A 23,067-nucleotide genomic window follows, 5' to 3' on the forward strand; every position below is an offset into this window, starting at 1 on the left:
CTCCGGGTGTCAGGTGTACGGTGTGTCTCTGTGCTTGTGTGTGGATTTCTAGCATCTGCCAAATCTCTTAAGTATTCTCTGCTTCAATATTTCATATGTTGTTCAGGATCGTTGTTGTAAATTTTAAAATACTTAATCTTCAAGCTCTGCAGACTACCAATATCTAGATTGGAAAACCCAATTCTTTAAAGTCAAAGAATTAATTATGCTATATCAAAATTTTCCCCTGAAAAAGAAACAAAGACACAGTAAAGGAAATACTTCACTATTTAATACATTGGCATTATATTATGAACACTCAGTGTTTGAGAATATTAGCACAGATTACAATATAATTGGAATACAGTATGTACAACACAGGTTTATATATAATATATATAGGGATTTAACAAGATTTAAACCTATTTACCAAATGTAACATTTAAATGTAACACATTTTTTGTTTTAAAGCTGAAACACAAATTACCAGATTATTTCTCATTGGTAAGGCCTGAATAGACTCTACTATAGTGACCCAATCCCTCTTGGTATTAAGAAATGAAACAGATAGCTATCTGCATTGGTTTCACTTTAGTGGTTGAAATTTGATGAAATACAAAAAGACAAAATAAATGCAAAGGGGAATAAAAATTCAAATCCGCTGTTCAAAAAATTACACATGGAAATGATCAGATTTCAAAATTAGCAGACTTTAAATCACCAGTTTACTTTGGCAGCCAGGCACATCCTCACCAACCACACAAAAGTAAAGGCCTTATTATCCCACTCAGCTTAGCATTAGGAAATGACCTTTCAATATCATGTTGCTACAGGCCCCAGTTTAAGCCTGTGCTGGAACTGGTTTTTCTGCGGCTTGTTCAACGTTCATTTCATTGAGGAACAAACACATTAAAACAATTGTGGAGAAAGATAGTTTTACACATTTACATATACTCCAACCACTGACGTCACTGAAGTGCAGCATCCCCTCCTCAAGCAGTGGTACTGGGACTAAAACACATTGGGAATCACATTCTCAATAACTAACGACTTCAATCTCTCACATACTGTAATGTATGAACAGAAAAATCTTGATGACTGACAATTTAAGGCCGCACATCACCCTATAGATATTTTTGGGATTTTTCTTCCTTTTTACAAAATATGTACATTCTTAAAATGATTCTTTTTCAAGTAGCTTTAACCTTGCATAAATAAAATGAACTGCACTGTTTCATTAAACATATTAAAACAATCAATGCTTTAGCTCCTTAGATTATGCTGGAGCTTCAAAAGCATAATGATTTTTCTTCTGATCAAATTAACACTTTCATCCCCTTTGCATCATCAAATTTGCTCATTACTGCACTCAATACCTCTTGCTAAGGTTGTACCAGAGCTGAGGTTTGCCTATATCTGCATGTCTACTAACACACCTTGCTTAAATTTATAATCTTATATTTGACTTACATTTGTTCATGCACCCCACCCACCCTGCCTAAAGGTTCAAGTCCTGTTGGATTACCAAGTGGCCAAAACTCCGAAGTTTTGCAGTGATCTCTCACAATCAAAACCAATTCTTTTATATAATGTAGTTTTTTTTGTTATTTATGATAAGGGGAGGAAGTAAATGAGTACTGGAGAACAAAACTAGCTTATTCCTCTGAATACAAGGATTGGAAATTAAAGCAACCAAGAACCTAGACAGGGATCACTCATACCTTTAAAATCACAAGCATTGACTGCTTATGCACATGATGGCTCAAGTCTACATTACCGTGCCTTTCTTATTATTAATCCTGTTTTAATTTCATTTGCAAACTGAGATGTTTTTCTAACAATTTGTTCACTTCAAATGGCCCAATTGCAAAAATTTGAAGTGGAATTTAAAAAAATCAGCAAATACTTACATCTTCCACTATCTAAAAATATCTTCATTTAAAATCTGCATACGCGGTTGCAGAGATCGTGCAGAATACATTAATACTTCAAGAACTTGCTTTAAGTAGGGTCCAAAACAAATGTACTGGTTATTTGAAAAATGAAAGTGAATTATACTGCATTTTGTGAAGTGGTTTACACTCTCAAATCAGGCCAATCATCTTCCCACTTCCAAACTAAAATGGCCCGATCCTAAAATGTCTACCCTTAAAATGCTGTAAAGATGAACACCAAGCTATCACCCCAAAGAATACAAGGTATACTGGACAACTGAAATTTAACACAAACATTCAGCTGATTGAAGGCCAGGACTAAAATAAACCCTGGATTAATTTAAGTAAATTCAACAGTGAGCAAATGTGTATTCTGCATAAAGTGCAGTACAGGCAAATCACAATTAAGAATTCCTCCTACATTAATTTATGTTAACTATATGTTATCAGTCCTACCAGCAGACTACTCTGCAGTATAAATGCAATGCTGCAAATTACATTCTGATATAGTGATAATCAGAAAGTTGTCAAATTAACACTGAACTGATCATTCTTTTAAATTGTACTTCTTGCAAAGTGTGCAATTCATAATGTTTACACAACTTTGCAAAAAAAAAGCTTTTATCAGATGAGAGGGTACATGGAAGCCATTCCATAATACTTTGTAACCCACCACTAGGCTACTTCATCCCAAACTCTCCTGTTCTGAAACTATTTTTACCAACAAAACAAACTGGTACAAAACCTTGGGTTGCCATTTTACACGAATTCCACTCAATTGTTCACCTTTTCTTTGTTTACCATTGGCTTGTTCTTAAACAAGAGCAGCAGCTCACAATGCCAAAGCCACATTACCACTGGAGGCCAGAAACTTCCTTTACAAAAATGTGGCAGACTATAGGGATGACCAGATAGTGGTCAGGTTTCTACATTAGTAATGCAGAGGTATTGAGAGGAATTCAAATCTCTCACCACAGCAGCTGCGAGATCAAAACCCTGTAGAAGCTGTTGGTAGTGATTGTCATAAAGTTCCAGCTTGGTTAGCAAACAAACGAGCTTGCCTGTGACTCCATGACCACACAATGCAGTTGATTCTTAGCTACTTCTGCAATGTCTGAAACAAGCCTACATTGCCACAGAAATGCCATTACTGAAACAGTCCCGTGTGGTGAAATTCAGGGTGATCAATCAATACTGGTCTTTCCAGCACTACCCACATCCCATGTAGATACGGAAACTGGAAATGTCACATCCTAAGGAGCACAGAAATAAAATAACCTTCTTGAATCAAGATCCACTACAGTCTATCAGAGAACACAACTGCACCAATGGGCATGATACTGTTCACAAACACACATCTAAGCCAGGTATTCACAGTTCAGGCTCTGCACTGTATTATATTAATATGCAATTGCATCATATTAATAGGCCATATGAGAAATAGAAAACTACCAAAGCTATTGGGTTTTAAATTGCTAATATCAAAGTCTTTTTTCCAGTCTATTTCACTTTTAAGCCCCCTGTGTCTGACATATGGAACCATCAATGTCTCTCGTCTTTGGTCCCTTTTTGTGCTGCCTCTTCACAATTATGTTCTGTGCTTCCAGCCAACCTCAGAGAGGTTTTACATACTGAAATGAAGAAAGGAATTCTGTGCTGTTGGTGGCCAGGAGATCTCTGCCACTAATTTTTCAAATACTTTTCTGCTATCTTTGTGGATGTCTTAACAATCTGTTAGAAAGCCAAACTCCACCCCTAGAGATGTATGACAGACCCAAGAGGAAAGACAGAAGGGTTATGTAGGTCAAAAGAGCAACATCATTTCAGTATTGGCCAGTGCCAATTGACTTTCGGGCTGCAGTATTATGGTTTGCTGACCAAGTAGATGGTACATAATAAGCTATTTTTAATATCATAGAATTCTGATGCACTACTAGGCAAGTACTATATGAACCTTTTGCAAAAATAGGAAAAATTAAACAGAATATATTTTGTTTCCAACTGAAGCTAGATTGGTTCAAAGATGCATTTTCTCTGCTTTAAATATACTGTGCCCAATTCATTAAATATAACGGCCACATTTAAAATCTATCAGACACCACTAGATTTACCACTGATATGCTATTTTTCTGGCAGGCTGCTGTTATCTTAGCTAATTATGGGGTAATAGATTTAATTAAGATGTATAGAATTGAGCTTTGCATTGTTAATAGGAAGAGCCTTTTCCTCAATTAAGAGGCTAACAGAGAACACAGAATTAAAGCAATAGGTAGATTGAAAGTATTAGAAGGAAGCTGAGGAAAGAAATTTCCATCTGATGAGCAAGGATTTCAAACTTATTGAGTCTGAAACCCCCATCAGAAAAAAATCTAGATAAGCATTTCATATGCACTGAAAGGTAGAGTTGGAGAAGGATTTAATCTCAATGACATTTTCCAGACAGCACGGACTTGGACACAAGTCATCTCTGTCCAAGTCATATTGTTCTATGCATTGCCTTTCAGCTCTGAGCCTCCATCTAGAAATAATCTAAATCTGACTCCCTTTCTCCAGCTAGGTTATTGAGTCAAGACCAAAACAGACCACAGCAAGAAAGCTGCAGGGAACACCTATAGCAAAGTGGGCAACAAAACCAATCACAAGATGTCAAAGGCCATCAAGAAAGACGGAGCACACAGACTCACCAGTGCTAGTTCAGTGACAACAGCCATTGCAAGCTATGGATATCCGCAAACCTGCCTGGCATTTGCCCTTGGATATTACTCAGAAGGCACAAGCAAGCCAACTACTTTAGATGCATGCACACAAAAGCTATGGGCTGTGGATATGTGCTGAGATAACAAGGGATGTACAGGATGCATTCACATAGCTCCTTTAGTGCAGCATCCAAAGGCACTGACAAAATATGAACAATTGAATAGACCAAGAAATCAGGTTCCAATAAATCACTGAACAGATCAAGCGAAACTCCAAACCCTGCCTTGTACTCGTACCTTACTCCCATCAAAATTGAAGTCACCAGCCTGAAATACTGAGCATTTCTCCCTCTGCATATGCTGCCCAACCTAAGTACTTCCAGCATTCTCTCCTTTCATTTTCAATTCTGTCTGTAGAAAGTTCTTATATTGGTTACAAAAGTCATGTTTATTTTAAACTAGGTGCTGAGCAATTCTCCTGTACTTATCCACTGGAGGATTGTTGATTAACTGGATGAAAGAGTTGATAACAAGTTGTTGCAAGATGAATCAGACAGACATTTAACATTTTCTGCTGGTATGTTATGAATGTGACATGCAAGTCAGCTGTTCTTGCAAATCTGCTGTCAATACAAATAGCAGTTGCTTAATAAACAGTCAGCTGAAAGGTATTTGCAATAGGCAATATCCAGAAAAGGGAAGAATAAAGAGGAACAGATGCTTTAAGCAAAGAAATCTGGTTGCAAAGGAAGCTGCAAAAAACCCAAAAATAAGTCAAAAAAATAACAAGGAAGCTGTCTATGGTAGAGAAAATGCAGAACCAGTTGTTATATTAAAAAACTGTACTGCCAGAATTTCCTGACTGCTTCCCTCAATCAGCTGCTATTCCTTTGGTGGATGTTTTCAACCTTGTTTTCTTGCCAAAGTTATGGCAGCCAGTTGGGTACAGCCTTGAGCAAACTTCCATTGCATTTTTCTTTTAAATAATCAGTGTTAATGAATGGAAAGGACACAAAGGTAATTAGTTTTTTTAATGAATTTGCTATTAAAAATGACTAAATAGCAAAATAAGAAAGAAATAAATTAAAAGGGAACCCGTACATCAATAATAACAGACAAGTCAGAAGAAAAACTGATTTTTTTATCTTCATTTTATCATTACTCCCATCGGGTACATACAACTGTTGGGATATATACAATAATAAATAAGTTAATGACTCAGTTACTAACTTTTTTCTGTATTTGATTTGCAAAATGTTTTTAAGAAAGAGGGACCGGGTTCAATAACTTCCTCACATTCCATGGCATGTCCTAATCCCTAATGTATAGACAATGGGAGAGAGATTCTTCATAAATTGCATGCACCAAACATGCAGTTTTAAATGGTGGTCCTGCATTGTATTCAGTTTCTAAATTTATTTAATTGGCTTCAATGAAAATTAATTCTTGAAGAAGAATCCAACATGCACTCTTTACAAATTGCAAGTTCAGCATGTGACCAGGGCAGATTGCCACCCTTTGTCCTTTGCATTCAGAAGCAACTTGAATAAACATGAAAATGATTACAGAGCCACCTGATACAACTGCAGAGCCATAAATACAAAGAAGGCTCCAACATTTAAACCTCCAAAGGCCGGCCCAAATCTCATTTCCTTGTATAACCTCATCTCAAATCAAAATGATCCCTGCAGGCTAAAATATTTATAGATTCAATGGCAAGAGACCAAACTTTAAAAAGATGTCAAATGCTAAAAGTTCATTTATCGGTGAAAGTTTTCAAGAATTGTTCAAGAATACTAAGTCAGGAATGCAAAACTGATCTCAGAACTTGAAGCAAGTTCCTACAAGCTCAGTTTAAAATATAAAGAATGAACACATGGATACAATGACAAAACTTGCTTTCGTCCTTATTCCTTCCCACCTCTGAAATGAAAACATTTTTAAAACATTCAAATTAAAAGGGAGACTTTTACAGTTGTGACATTTTAATTTTTAACATTTATCTCCAACCCTCCAACATCTGACATGTTTTAGATCTGAAAACAGAACCTACACACATTGGTAGGTTTGTAGTGTTTTAACTGAAACAAAATTGGGACTGTTTAACACTGCGTTATATAGAATAAGGGAGGCAGATGAGAGAAATGCTACAATTTCATATCAGAATTATTTGGAACTGCAGAAACCAATAACCACTTCTGATACTCTGAACCAAGTGAAGAACTGACACACCAAAACACACAGGGTTAAGATGCATTATCAACTGACTGTATTGCACAATAAGTTAACAGGGCTTAAACAAATATCCACCCATTCTTGTAAACAAGCAAAGAGAAAACCCATCAGTTCTCCAATGGTTCAAGCAAGTTTATCCAATAAAGTATGATTCCTCATCTGTACCAAATCTATCAATGCTAGCCAGGGGTTATATAATAAGCTTCAGTTAAACAATCATTGAAGGGAATTTCAACTTGGGCTTCTGCTCTACATTTCTATCCATCAGTTCCATCTAACTGTGACAACCGAAGATGGAACTGTGACAGAATGCACCATATTGCACTGCACCCACCCCAATCCTAATCATACTCAAAGCAGTAATGACAACAAACTCACAGCTCACACAGCAACACTGGACAACAGTGCATGGTACTGAAGGCATCTATTACTGCAAGGAACCATACTCTATGTGTTCAGGTAGAGAGACAATTAACCCAAACATTTCACAAGAAACATAATATTCAAAATATTTCAAGACATGAATAAATCACCTTGTCACTATAGAAACCATGCTACAGTGCAGGACAGTAGCACAGGAGAAGCTGTGCAAGGCTGAAGAAATGGTGAGCTGCAGAACCTAAAACACAATCTGACAGCCTCTTTTCCATGGAAGGAATGACCAATATGCTGTGGTTTTGGACCAATAATAAACTTTTGTGCAAAACTTTTATAGGCCAAAGGAGCCAAGAATTCCATGTTATAATTCCCTTCCTTTTCCATGTAGAGACTAGTGGGAAAAATTTAATGTGGTTATGTCTCACGGTACTTGTGTGCTGGTGGGTGGCAATCCATCTTTCAGAAATGGGTATGTGGAAATCTTTCCCCACTGAAATGAATGGAATCTAATTTTTTTTAATTCAAAAAAATAAATTATCCATGATCTTGGGAAAATCTGAATTGAATCATACAGTGACAAAACTAATATATATCTGCACCAACGGACATGGGCATCACAGGTGCTGCCTGGTAACCATGTGATCGGTCATAGCCACAGTGATTGGACAGCCCTTACTGTACAGTCTCACAATGCACCAGGATTCACCACTGACGACGTGTTCAATCGCCCCCATTGCAATGCTATTTAAATAGATCTGAGCAAAACAAAGTTGGTGTCATAGGACGATGCAGCACTTGCAGAAACGCTGGCGACCACCGCTCACTGATGCAGGAGGTGTCACTGGAGCGAAGTAGGCATGGACTTTGATGTTGGGTAAATGTGTCTGCAATTAAAAAGGAAAGGGACAGATCAAAATTGTGTTGAAATCAGACAAGAACATAATTAGCTGCAGCCTTCTTGCACACCTATCCTTTAACGTTCAATGTCTCCAGTTAATTTGGACATAGTGTGTACATTCTCTTCTCATTGCTACCATCAAGTAGGTGGTACAGGAGCCTGAAGACAAACACTAAATGCTTTAGGAACAGCATCTTCCCTTTTGCCATCAGATTTCTGAATCGAGAATGAACCCATGAACACTACCTCACTATCTTGCAAAGAAAAAGGCATCCATCATTAAGGAGCCTCACCATCCAGGCCATGCCCTCTTGTCATTCATTCATTCAGGAGGAGGAGCTTCTTCTCCCCCACCATCAGATTTCTGAATGAACAATGAACCAACCCATGAACACTAACCTGCCGAGTTCCAACAACATTTTGTGTGTGTTACTCTAGATTTCCAGCACCTGCAGACTCTACCTTGCTATTTTTTATAATGCACACAAAATGAGAAAGGCAGCATCTATGTAAAGGAATAAAAAAAAATCGACATTTCGGACAGAAACCCTTCATCAGGACCCTTCTTTTTTGCTTTCTTTTTGCACTACTTATTTAATATTTTATATACATTTCCTATTATAATTTATAGGAATTTTAATGTATTACACTGTTCTGCTGCCACAAGACAACAAATTTTACTGCAAATTTCAGATAATAAACCTGATTCTGACTCATTTACATGCTTGCCGTTGCCGTATTGTTAACACTTGCTAACAATAAGGTAGATAGCTTCTTTACTGAATTACTGAGCTCAGAACCAATTCGACAAGCAGTCTTGTAAAAGGGTTGCTAGATTATGGATTTAAAATCCCACCAAGAGCGCAAAACCCATGCTGATGCTCCAGTGTACAACTGAGGAAGATTGAGGCAATATCTTACTAGAGAAAAAACTGTTCACTCTCAGGTAGATATAAAATGTCCCATTTTGAAGTTCAAAGTTGATCTAGATTTCCGTCAAAAATTATTCTTCCCCAAGATCAAACATAGATTTGGTCACTTATTACAATAACATTTTTGAAAGTTCGGTGGATCTAAGTTGGCTCCTCTGTTTCACTTATAGTGGTCACTACGAAAAAATATTTTGGCAGCCAAAGCAAATTTTGTTGGGCTGAAGTCAAGAAATATGATGTAGCAATACACAATTGTTTCTTTCCCTTGCTTTCTACTATCAACATTCGCACATCAATGCTCAAGACACAACTTTACTGTAAATACTAAACCTACTTTTCTTAGTCCCTCCTACAAAATCCATTCCTTTGCCACAGGAATTACCCAAAGCTAAACCAAACTGTTTGTAAACCTGGTAATACATTTGACCGCAAGAGCAGCTTTGGATCACACATTCATCCCATCACTGTGACTATTAATACCTCTGTAACACTGACCAACTTATCTCCCTTCCTTGCTCTTCTGCTGATGAAACCCTCAACACATCTTTGTACTCTTCGGGCTTTCTCATTCTAAAATACTTGAAGCTGGCCTCACACACTGCATCACCGGTAAATTTGATTAACAGAAACTTTGGTGCCTATGTCTTAATTCATGCTCAGTCCCATTAACTTCTTGGCCTCTACTGTCTACCACTAACGGAATTCTTAAGTTTTCAAATTACTATTGCCAAATATCTTTTGTGTCTGTGCACGTGTATATTTACCAAAATCTTCAGCCCGCCTGGTCTATGCTGACCTGGTTTTCTGCCTAGCCCCATCTACCTGCATCTGGACCATAGCCCTCCAAATACTCCTCATCCATGTATCTATTCAAACTTCTCCTAAATATAACAATGAACCCCCCACAACTATTATTTCTGCTAGCAGCTCATTCCCTACTTGCAGCACCCTGAGCGAAGAAGCCTCATGTTCCCCTTAAATATTTCACGTTTCACCTTAAATCTAGTCTCACTCAATCTCAATGGAAAAAGCCTATCTTTATTCTTCATAATTTTGCACACATCTATAAGATCTTGCCTCATTCTCCTGTGCTCCAGTGAATAAAGTCTGAGTCACTGAATATATAGCTAAGGTGCCGATAGGTCTCCAGGTACAAAATGGGATGAGCATAGAAATACGGTAAATTAGAGGATCAGTTACAATTACTTTCAATGGCAAAGCAAGCTTGAAGACTGAATGAGCTACTCCTGCACCGACTTTTCATAATTCTATATCTTCCTTAAGAAGCTTTTTAAACCATCCCTGACCAGTCCTGATTTCCATAAAACTCTATATTAAAGGTGTTAATATTATGTCCTAGGGTTAGAGACATGCCCTAGAGACAGCTTTACCCTGCTGTTATAAGACAGCAGGCTCCCTAGTGCATTTAACTGGACTCTAGACCTCACCATCTACCTCATTATGATCTTGCACCTTATTGTTTACCTTCACTACACTGTGTAATGATCTGATCTGTATGAACAGCATGCAAGACAAACTTTGCACTGTATCTTGGTACATATACAATAATAAACCAATTCCAATAAGGTGTTTTGCAATGCTAAAGGTGCTACATAATTGCAAGCATTTTTTTTATTAAAATACAGTATAATCCCTCTTCCTTGGCTTGCTGCACTACCATCTGGTGTTGGTGATAGGTAACATTTACTTCTATTTAGTTTTGATCAGATGATATATAACAACACCATAAGACAAAGGAGGAGAATTAGATCATTTGGCCCATAGAGTCTGCTTCACCATTTGATCATGGCTGACTTATTATCCCTCTCAACCCCATTCACCTGCCTTCTCCCTGAACCCTTTGACACCCTTCCTAATCAAGAACCCATCAACCTCTGTTTAAATATACCCAATGACTTGGCCTCCAGAGCTGTCATGGCAATGAATTCCATAGATTCACCACCCTCCTGCCGAAAAAACAATCTTCCTGATATCTGTTGTAAAGGGACATTATTATATTCTGATGCTGTACCCCCTAGTGCTGAACTCTCCCACTAAAGGATACATCCACTCCAAGTCCACTTTCAATATTCAATAGGCCTTCCAATACATTTCAATAAGATTCTCCCGTCAATTCTCATCTCTCACCATTTTGCCCTATCCCTTTCATTAACACAGTCAAACAGAAAAGCGATAAAACCTATGCATGAAAAATTATCTGGAGCCACTATACCTGCAGCTTAAGTAACAGCTGTAGACTGGACTGGGATCCATAATGTAATACGGAAATTAGTACAAGTCAAATGCCTTGGAGAGAACAACACACTTACTCGGAGTCTCTTGATCCCAGCACGTGTTATCTGTTGACAATCATATAACTCTATCCTCTCCAGACTGTGACAGTTCTTTAGATGTTCGAGTGAGGCATCTGTGATCAGTGGGCAGTTGTCCAACTCTATCACTTCCAATCGGTCATGAGCACAGGCCCCATTCCCAAGGTGGCGGATACCATCATCAGTGATCAATTCACAGTGAGACAAACTCTGCAGAGGAGAGAATTACACTGTGAACATTCAGTGCTTTCAACATAAAGTAGTTGTGGCAAACAAAGGAAAGGAGAAAACAGTTTAGACAAGGGACTAAAAGTAAGCTTAGTCAAAAAGAATTGAGAAGAAGAACTGGGGAATAGTGGAGAGGCAGAAGAGATTAAGGAAGGGATTCTGAAGAGTGGGGATAAGGCAGCGAGTGATGGGGTAAGATACACAGAAATCTACATTCCAGTAGATACGAGCTAGTCTAGAAATCTGGGATGGATGCGAACAGGCATGGCAAGGGAAGGGTCAAATATTTAGGACTTAAATTTGCTTCTGAATCTTATTCCCAACACACAAGTTCCTTTAATGCACAAATAATAATACTTTTTTGTTAAAATCTGGAATTTGGTTTTCTACCAAACAGAGGCTTCCTGCAAAGGATGTTTAGTCACTCTCCAAATATTCCATAATGCTTTGCCTTCTGGCTGTCCATGGGAAAGGAGAAAAAGTACATCAAGCAGACAGCATATCCTAAAACTCAGTCGCATAGAAAATCAGGGGCTATTACAGTAGACACCGCCTTGGAAAGGCACATAATTAGGAAGACAGATCACAAGAATGGCAGCAAACAGTGCACTTGACTATCAGAAATACAAGAACAAAACCTAACTGACAAACAAAGCAAAATTAGAGGTTCAGCAAAAATAAAAGCTGAATTACTGATTTTATTTTTAATCACTGAACCCTCAGCTACTGTGAATTTCTCTCCATTTAACCATAGATTTTGGGGGGAGAATTGGAGATGAAGTTTCTGCTGATAGCAGACTTCACTAAATGGGACACTAAAGACAGACTTGGTAATTCTCCAGAGTACTTCAATGTATTTGGCTAGCCAGCATAAAACATCAAAGGAATAGGAGATTAGGCTTGCAGGACAGCAGCCCCATCGGTAGTGTGGTTTTGCCTTGATGATCTGCTAGCTAGAAGCTTCTCATTATTGTCTCCCAAACAGCTACAAGGTAAATTAGCTATCAGGGTGGGAGAACATAGGCAGAGGAAAGGATAAAAGATGAAGAAATAAAACAGAGCTAAACATTGCAAAGTTCTGTTAATATGCAAATAGGAAATAAGACCTTATTTTTTCAGAATTATCAAAGGTTTGATAATTCAAAACAAAGAACTTTAAGAACCTAAGAATTCAATTCATTAAAAGATGTTTGGCCTGAATAAGTGACAACAGATTTCAGAATTCAGAATGCAGAGATTTGCTGGTCAACACCAAATTCACCTCTGATGATTAAAGGAGTTGGATAGCTATTCAGCCCCCTCAGCTATCTTCACATTTTACTGATTCATTTTCTAAATTTAAATTATATTGAAGTAGGATTTTTGAGCTTATCTACAGAACATTCTGCATTATGTCAAATCAAAAGAAGAAAGTCCAAAACCTGTCAACAGTTTACTAAAAATTAAAACCAAAACTGTGAAGCTGAAAACATATCTATCCCCTTTGTAATTACTACGCTAACATTCCTCAGGTGCGATACTGTATATTAACTTACCCAATTTGTTGATGTAGAAAATTGGAGGATCACCTGTTTTCAATGAATTCATAAGTATAAATAACTCCCCCCCCCTCTCTGCAAGGTTCAACAGTACCAGACCAAGATGAAGACACAAAAAAAATTCAAGACCAGTCAGTGAAATGATAATAGAGAAGCACTTATCTGGGGAAGGGTACAAGACCGTCTCAAAGGCACTGAACATACCTTAAACTCACTGCAGTCCATCATGAAAAAATAGAAAAAATATGAAACCACAGCCACACTGCCTAGGTCAGGCAACCCCTCTAAACTTAGTCACTGGAGTACTTGCAAGAGAGGCTACTGTGATGCCATCAGTCACTCTGAGTGAGCTGCAGAGGTCAGCGGCTGCAACTGTCTCTTAAGGCCTTGCACAAAAAGGGTATTTATGGAAGAGCGGCAAAGCAGCAGTCCTTGCCCATAAAGACTATGCAGAGTGTCACCTAGAAGGTACTGTAAAGACATGAAATAAGGTCTTGCGGTCAGATGAGACTAAAGTGGAACTTTCTGGCCTCAGCACTAAGCAGTATGTGCAGTGTAAATCTAATACTGCTCATCAGCCAGGTAACACCATTCCTACTGTAAAGTATGGTGGAGGTTGCATCATAGTACGGTGATATTTTTCAGTAGCAGGGACTAGGAATCTGATCAGATTTGATGGGAAAATAAATGCTGCTACATACAGACAGATCCTAGATTAAAACCTGCTCATCTCTGCCAGAAAGCTTAAACCGGGGAGGAAGTTTATCTTTCAGCAAGACAACAGAGGCAGAGCGAAGTTAAGGTGGCACTAAACAGTGACTCCTTTGCTTGCATCTTTGGAAACAGCTCTATTTCCACCTTTAATATCTTTATTTTTCCCTTTCAGGGTTCATTTGAAGACCCTGACTAGGAGTTATACCCTGACTTCAGTTCTTTGCAGGAATGGGACCCATTCTCGGGATTTTAGGACTGGCCGTTTTTCGGCACACCAAGGGTTCGGCCTGAGAGTCTGGCTCAGATTTGGAAGCCTAAGATCTTGGGGCTCTGGAGATGGGTGGAACAAGGGGCGGTGTCACAGCAGGAGACCTGTGCGTCATCGGTGGAGTTGGAAAGTCTACTGCTGTGTGCCCAAAGACCCGGGATCTTTGAGATCTTTGGGACCAGAGCTCAGAAAAAAAAGACGTAATGGACTTCTAACATCATAAACCAGCGAATTTTTTGGCATATCTCCCCACTCATTGGGAAAAATGGAGACACTTCCTTCTCCCTTATTAGGGAGCAAGAAAGAGAGAGACAAAGAGAGAGAGAGCACAAGAGAGCCTGTGGTATGTGGAAGGCGGGGTGAAATGCAAAGTCTTTGGGGTAACTGCAAGTCTGTGTCTTTGCTATTGCTTTGCTCATGCTTGAGTGCTTGGTAGTGGGTGCTGATGCTTTCTTTTTGCTGGTGGGGGAGGGAGATTGCAGCTCGCTGCCACTTACACGTGGGAGGGAGGGGAGCTGGGGGGGGACTTTGGGGTTCTTATGTTTAACTGTCATTCATTCTTTGGGGCACTCCTCTGTTTTCGTGGATGTTTGTGAAGAAAAAGTGTTTCAGGACGTATATTGTACACACTTTAGTGGCATTAAATTGGATCTTTGAACCTTTGAACAACAACCCAAAGCACACTGCCACAGCAACCATGCAGGGGTTTTAATGAAGAAAATTTACGTCCTTGAGTGGCCCAGTCAGAGCCCTGACCTTACTTAACCTGATCGAACATCTCTGGCAAGATCTCAAGTTTGCTGCCCACTGCTGCTCCCCAACTAACCTGGCACAGCTTGACCAATCTTGCAAGGAGGAATGGGCAAATTTTACTCCATGTTGTGCAAAGCTAAGAGACTTACCCAAAAAGACTACTGACTGTAATAGCTGCGAGAGGTGGTTCAACTAAGTACTGAACAAAGAGGTGATGAATACTTTTGAAATACTGAAATTTCAGTTTTTGAATTTTTAGTTTTTCATGCTTTACATTTTCCCTATTTTTTTGGGGGGGGGGCTCTACTGTGAAATAAGAAGCATGTGAAACACAAATAAAAATTCTCAGTTAAATTGATCAAAATCCCTGGTTAAAATACTCATCTATGCGAACAGAGGGTTAGGGCTGAATACTTTTATAAGGCACTGTTGAGTAGGTGGTAACTATTTCTTACAACAGGGAACTTAGAACAGAATATAAAATTGGAAGTAGGCTCATTAGGAGTGATGTCAGAAATGTTTTCGTTCAGGATTAATAGAAACATGGAACTTGCCATTTTGCTAAACACCATGAATCCTGGATTCAATTCAAAAGTTCCAAAACAGAGACAAAGCTGTCTGTTAAGTAAGGACATTAACGGTTATTGAACTCTTGTGGGCATATGGAACCACAACCTCATCGGTGACTAGACTTGGCAGAGTGAATACTTGTTCTGTTCCTACTCACCAGCACTTGGAGCCGTGGACAGTAAATAGAAAGCTGAATTAGAGTATTGTCTGTAATCTGTTAGAGAGAAAACAAAAAAGTAATGACTCAACATGGGTTACTGAGGTCGACTGTATCTGCTGCAGATAACATCAGTTTTGTAATTGTTAGCTGCTACGCCGTGAGGTGCAAAGATTAGGGTTTCTTTCGAAATAATTTGGTTACTATAACCTAGTACATCTATATACTTTCATGCCTCAATGTCATGATAGAAAAATGTTCAATCATTACCTAAAAAGGAATATATAGTATAACTTGCAGATGTATCTGCTTCTAATTGGCATCCATTATTTCAATGGTGTCTGCTTCTTGGCTCCAATTTTCCAACTACTAGGGCCACACTAAACAATAGTTTAGTCTTGATGCCTCAAACAGATGATAAATCAGGCTCCCAAAAAGAGTAATTTGAGTCACAGATCAAAGACACGAACCGAAGTGAGAATGTAGCCAAGAGTCACCATCTTCAGGAAGGGGAAGAATGAAGAAAAGAAACTAATCATTCTGGGGCACACATGAAAAGCTGTAACTTCAGTTAAAGCTTTATCACTCAAATGTATTAAGGGTACAGCTCTCATCACCATTAAGAACAAAAGAGACAATATCCCAGGTGACATCTATACCAAGGATCCTCACCATCTGGGCATGCCCACTTCTCATTACTGCCATCAGACAGGAAGTACTGAAGCCTGAACAGCCACACCTCAAGGTTCAACATCTTCTTCTGCCACTGCATTTTTGAACTGACCTGTAAAACAGACACACCTCTTTTTCCCTTATTAGGGAGAGAGGGGGCCTGAAGTATGTCGAATTACCCAGTAAACGAGTAGCCTTTGGGGCACTGCAAGTCTGTGTCTTTATTGATGCTTTGCTGCCTGCTTGAGTGCTCGGTGGAGGGTGCCGATGCTTTTATGCTGGTGGGGGAGGGGGCTGTCGCTTTGCTGCTGCTTGTGTGTGGGGGGGGGGAGCTGGAGGGGGCTTTGGGGTGCTAACATTTAACTGTTATTCACTCTTTGGGGCACTCCTCTGTTTTTGCGGATGGTTGCGAAGAAAAAGAATTTCAGGATGTATATATATATTTCTCTGACATTAAATATACCTATTGAAACCTTAACTCTACCTCGGACTATACTTCTCACAATTTGTACTAATGTTGTTATGTTTATTTTTGTTTCTTCTGTTGTGTACCTTAAGTATAATATAGGTTAATTTAAGATTATATAATTTATGTTATGTTTGTAATGTACTGTACTGTGCTGCTGCTGCAAAAGCTAATTTTCATAGCATTTGTACCCTGGGTATGAATGCCTATGACAATAAACTTGAAAAAAAAATTATGAAGTCTACAGAGTATTCTGTAGTTTTCATTTAAGCATTTTCCACTGATCTACTGGTTAGCCATTTATGCACCTTCCAAGACAATACATTTCACAAACCACTTAATCACCAAAATGTAAAATAAATTCTAAAAGTCAAATTTGTCTGCCTTTCTATGGTAGTTGTATCAAAAGTGAACAATATTTTTGTTTGAATAGAGTATCACGCTACAAAATTATACCTAGTTTTGTTTTCAAAAGGCAATAGGTACTGAGTCTATAAACAAATGCTGCATTTAATTATCACTGGAAATTGAACACAGTAGGCTTGAGAAAATGTGCTTGACCTTGGACAAAAAAACTGTCCAATTTTTCTTGGATTCATTAGCCACTGTCAGAAAGAACAAATATATCAATACTAATAATTGCCTGAACTGCAAAATAGAAATAATCAGAGAGTGAAAATTCTGTTATGTACAAAATTAAAGAAAGACCACAGCAGTTTAATTCAGCTCTCTACAATCCTCCATTTGGGGCGGGGTGGGTGAGGTCACGATTTTTAGATAGGGTAGACATGATGGTGTAACACAGTAAGGGCTACATGTTAGCAGGATCAACATACATACAAACCATATCATCAGACCTTGAAGACACTCCGTACTTCTGCACAGTGGCTGATTCTTAGTGTACATGACAGCCAAAAATGGCTGATTTGCAATGTAACTAGCAACCAATAATGGCTGATACATAGTGTAACCATCAGCCAGTGCTATCAAACATCTAATACACTCTGTATCCCTGCACTGTGGCTGGTTCACAATTCTCAGTGTAACCACCAGCTAGTGCCATCAGCCATCTAGGGCGCTCTGTACTTCTGCACTGTGGCTGACTTTCAATGTACACACAAGCCAATAATAACTGCTTCTCAGTGTAACCACCAGCCAATAATAAGTGCACTCTAGCCCACTATCTGCGTTTTTTGGGATATGTTTCATGGTGTCACAGTATCTGATAATAGTATTTGTGTTTAGTTTCCATTTGAAGTTCTGTGGTTAGAATTACAACATCACAACCTCAATTATGTAAATTGGATCATATACATTGCAATCCCAGTTGAGCAGAAACTGAACATGGCTGCTACTAGTCATAGAACATGAAACAAATTAAAGGACAGGCAGGAAGAACCACTATTGTTTGGTGGAGTACCAAAGGAAAGAGAGCAATGACTTGGCATGAGTTTTGCTAGAGGCCTCTTGGGACAATGAAAAAAACACTAGACTTTATTCTTTCATCATGGTAATTTCCGATTTATTCCTAATCCTGGAGTTAAAAATCAGCTTGGACTCCAAGTAAACTTGGCTCCAAACAAACAGAAATATCAGTTTCAAGAATATTGGTTCATAGGTCCATCAGAAGAACAAGGCCTTGAATTTGCTGAGCCACTCAATAAGAGTGTTGGTGTTCCAGGTCAAATTCTGCCATGGACAGTCCCAAGTCTGGCTGCAAAAGGAGAAGGGTCGGGCATGGGGCTAGACACCAACAGAAGCTCTGAAGACCTCATCCCTGGGAGAAGAAGGCAACACCAAGAAGATGGGCTACACCTGGACACAATGCAAAAGACCGGCCCAGGACAGAGGACTGTGGCGAACTAATGTTGGCGGCCTATACCCCAGTAGGGTAGATGTGGCTTAAGTAAGTGTTCCAGATCACTTTCAGCCTCGTCACATAACACTTGATTCACTTCCTGTCTAAAAATCTATCCTTCTCAATGCTGAAAATGTTCAAGACATAAGTTTTCATCTCAAGCCTTAAATGAGTACTTTGTTACTGAAATATCCTCTGACTAACTCTCCCCAATGAGGAGAAACATTTACAGTATTTACCCCATCAACCCTCCTAAGAATCATAAGTGTTTCATCAACAGATTTTCATTCTTCTTAACTCTGATGAGTACAAAGCCAACTTGCTCAACCTTTCCTCAAGACAATCCTTCCATATCCAGGATCACATTTGTCAATCTTATCTGAACCACCTACAGATGAGGCCCTTCCATAAATGTGGGTGTTAAAATTATACACAGTATTCCAGATGTTCCAGACTCACCAGTGCCTTGCCCAGTTGTAGCAAGACTTCCCTACTTTTATACACCAAACCTCGTGAAATCAAAGTAATCCATTAACTTTCCTTAGACCTGCTGCACCTATATGTTAGATCTGTGTTCCATGCACAAGCACCCCTAAATCCCACTGCAATCTTTCTCAATACAAATAAGAACTGATTTCATTCTTCTCTTATTTTTCCTTCCAAAGTGAACCATTTCATATGCTTCCCTTTAACCAGTCACTTAACATTAATAGTCTATGATCTCCCCTTTGAAAGAGTTTCAGGGATCTGGTTTGATTTTCTATACAAGATGAAAACTTACAATGTATGCTCAGAGTCTAGTCCAGATACCTGGATAAAGGGGCAAGTTTCCTAGTTAGCAGAGAATGAGATTAACTGCCTCATTTCCAATTTGATTATAATTATAACTCAAAACCAGTTTCACTGCTCTACTTCCTATGAATACCATGTGGAAAAATCATGCATTGACGCAACAAAGGTAGAGATATCACATTTGACCTGCTGAGCTATTTTTGGCGCACATATTCAGTTCCATTCTTGTAGAACGCAGTTAGTATCCTTCCCACAAGGGCTCACCCCAATATCCTACTGAAATCTCTACTGCTTCCACTGTTCTCACGGACACTGAACTCATTTCCTTACACTTACCCTGTAATTTTTGTTCTTCTCTTTAAATGTTAGTATCTTTAGGTGTTAATATTGAAGTAGTAAAATGGATTCAACAGTGGCTGGATGGGAGATGCCAGAGAGTAGTGGTGGATAACTGTTTGTCAGGTTGGAGGCCGGTGACTAGTGGTGTGCCTCAGAGATCTGTACTGGGTCCAATATTGTTTGTCATATACATTAATGAGCTGGATGATGAGGTGGTAAATTGGATTAGTAAGTATGCAGATGATACGAAGATAAGTGGCGTTGTGTATAATGAAGTAGGTTTTCAAAGCTTGCAGAGAGATTTAGGCCAGTTAGAAGAGTGGGCTGAAAGGTGGCAGATGGAGTTTAATGGTGATAAGTGTGAGGAATTTTGGTAGGAATAATCAAAATAGGACATACAGGGTAAATGGTAGGGCATTGAGGAGTGCAGTAGACAGAGTGATCTAGGAATAATGGTGCATAGTTCCCTGAAGGTGGAATCTCATGTGGATAGGGTGGTGAAGAAAGCTTTTGGTATGCTGGCCTTTATAAATCAGAGCATTGAGTATAGGAGTTGGGATGTAATTTTAAAATTGTACAAGGCATTGGTAAGGCCAAATTTGGAGTATTGTGTACAGTTCTGGTCACTGAATTATAGGAAAGATATCAACAAAATGGAGAGAGTACAGAGGAGAATTACTAGAATGTTATCTGGGTTTTAGCACCTAAGTTACAGAGGAAGGTTGAACAAGTTAGGTCTTTATTCTTTGGAGTGTAGAAGGTTGAGGGGGGATTTGATAGAGGTATTTAAAATTATGAGGGGGATAGATAGAGTTGATGTTGATAGGCTTTTTCCATTGAGAGTAGGGGAGATTCAAACAAGAGGACATGAGTTGAGAGTTAGGGGGGCAAAAGTTTAGGGGTAACACGAGGGGAACTTCTTCAGAGAGTGGTAGCTGTGTGGAACAAGTTTCCAGTAGAAGTGGTAGAGGCAGGTTCGATATTGTCATTTAAAGTAAAATTGGATCGGTATATGGACAGGAAAGGAATGGAGGGTTATGGGCTGAGTGCGGGTCAGTGGGACTAAGTGAGAGTAAGTGTTCGGCACAGACTAGAAGGGCCGAGATGCCCTGTTTCCATGCTGTAATTGTTACATGGTTATATACAAATCCATAGCCAATGGTCATTGACAGAAGGTACTTACAAGCTCACTTTATAAACAGTTTTAATAGACGAATAGAGTTGGCTATTAGTAACACTTCTGGTTTACACTCAGCTTCCTTTCATGCTAGCAAACTTCAGTTCAGATTTTAAATCATCTTCACATTGGAACTTGGCAAAGAATGGTCAGCACCAAAATTGCTTTAAGTAGAAGGTTCATAACTGAATGTTTTTTTCAAAACTCTGCTCTTCTGTCCATACCGCAGATGCTGCCCAGCTATTGAGTGCTTCTTGTGAGTTTTTTTTTAAATTCACAATCACTACAGGAAAAATTAATAAAAACAGTAAAAGCAGTCACCTGAACACATTCTTCCAGGTCCATCTTCTCAAGCTCATGGCAATTCTACAAATGAAAACAAGATGTATTTACATTAAAGAGGTGTACAAGTGGTCTCTTTTCCCTTGATGCTTGTTTTTATAGCAACCTACAGGATCTTTTGTGGATTTTGCATCTGGGTGTTGAATGATTTTTAACAAAACAGAACTTCAGCAAAAATCTAACCTGCAGTTAAGCTTTAGATAAGCTGCAGGATCAGTATCCTGAATTGACTCACATCTTTTCCTCATTCCTCCCTGGAAAAAATTTGACGCAAACTGTCATCCACAATACCTCACCACAAGACTGACTGATTTCAACAGTAGTCTTGTTATAACCACTTCAAAACAAAAAGTCTATGTGACCTAAGTTGACTTGATATACTACTGGACTGTGATCTCATGTGATAGACAATTACCCTCTAGGCTTATAAAATATCAATTCAATATACAAGGTTACTCTCAGGTTATTGGTGCACTTACCCGGGCTAATGTGGTAAATCCCACATCAGTTAACTGTGAACATCTAGCAATCTCTAATATTCTGAAAAATAATTTCAAAATTTATTAAGGGAGGAAAATTTTTCAATGTTACCATTTTATATAGGCCAGTTTGCATATTCATGGTGTCCATTTCTATAAAAAATATTTCATTAGCTATAAAGTTTATCAAATTGTTTATTGAATGCAAGTATTTTTCATTATTTTGACTTTAACTTAACCCATGATAGTTCAAGAAATTATATTTAAATTAATAACAGTAATGCATCCTTTCTCCATCTGTCAGATACAAATCAAACATGCTTATTTCTAGGACTTCCTTTTTCTTGGAATTTGCACTTTAACACATGAAACTATCACATGGTGCAAGTTCAATCAGGAAAAACAAAGATCCAACTCTCTAAATTCTGTTTTTATAATGCAAGTCATGTTCAATGTATAGAGTTGACAAAGTCAATCACTCACCAGTGAAAATGGTTGCCAGAGAATTAAGGCACAGTATCCAAGAAAGTGTAATATATTATCAATATACAACTCAGCTACATAGACACAGATGTGGTCATCACTTCTTGCCTACCTAAGTCGAATGCAGTTCTGTCCCAACGCATTCAAAATAGCATCAGTGATGTTACTGCAGCCAGAGACACAGAGTGACTGCAGTTTATGACATCCTCTGCAAATCGTTATCAGCCCCTCATCTGTGATCTGCTGCAAAGGAAAAATCACAACAAAAGTAAAATTTTACAGGGATGTTTGAGGTGGTCACATGACACTGCTGTGCCACAGGTGGGTGGGATGCTCTGTTCACCAGCTTCCTGATCACCACTAGGAGCAGCAGCAGGTGTACAAGGCCATTTTCCTTCACTTTTTGTTTGCTGCATTTTACTACAACAGCAGATTTCCAAAGGGGGAAAAAAAAAATCACTCTCTCTTGCTCTCTGCCAGTACACGGTGCACAATGTTGACAGTGGGTGAAAAGAGATTCAAAAAGTAGGCTGAACAGAAGGGAGAAGAATCATGGAGCTGTAGAAAAATATTAAATAGACTGCAGGCCCCACTCTTAAAACCACATTTTTAAAGATTTAAGTACAAATGATTTAATTGAAGTTACAGGCTTCCAGGAAAAGGATTAAAGAGAATGGAGGGAAGGGCCTGAAGTGGGTAAAAAATTACAAATAACTACTTGCAAATGTGCAAGGAGAAACAGGTTTTTATTACTCTAAAGAGCTCTGATCTTCCTATGGTAATAAAAACTAAAATATTATGATATCATACAATGACAATTTCAGTAATACCAATTACACTGGAGGA

At 38.6% G+C, this 23,067-nt stretch overlaps 1 protein-coding gene across 3 annotated transcripts in view; it reads right to left on the reverse strand.

Annotated features, from left to right (window-relative positions):
* Nucleotides 1–249: 249 nt before the first annotated feature.
* The window catches only part of LOC132384824 (F-box/LRR-repeat protein 20), a 163,732-nt gene continuing 140,914 nt past the window's right edge, over nucleotides 250–23,067 (reverse strand). For 2 of the 3 annotated variants that reach the window (XM_059956382.1, XM_059956380.1), the window contains exons 10-15: nucleotides 22,334–22,464; nucleotides 21,739–21,799; nucleotides 21,239–21,283; nucleotides 15,614–15,670; nucleotides 11,383–11,595; nucleotides 250–8,106 (exon numbers count right to left, since the gene is read on the reverse strand). In XM_059956382.1, the coding sequence (XP_059812365.1) occupies nucleotides 7,999–8,106; nucleotides 11,383–11,595; nucleotides 15,614–15,670; nucleotides 21,239–21,283; nucleotides 21,739–21,799; nucleotides 22,334–22,464 (615 nt within the window). In that variant the 3' untranslated portion in view covers nucleotides 250–7,998. The remainder of the gene's footprint in view (nucleotides 8,107–11,382; nucleotides 11,596–15,613; nucleotides 15,671–21,238; nucleotides 21,284–21,738; nucleotides 21,800–22,333; nucleotides 22,465–23,067) is intronic. The other variant, XM_059956381.1, reaches the window with a different exon arrangement.

The sequence above is a fragment of the Hypanus sabinus genome, chromosome X1 (assembly GCF_030144855.1).
Source record: "Hypanus sabinus isolate sHypSab1 chromosome X1, sHypSab1.hap1, whole genome shotgun sequence".
NCBI lineage: Eukaryota > Metazoa > Chordata > Chondrichthyes > Myliobatiformes > Dasyatidae > Hypanus > Hypanus sabinus.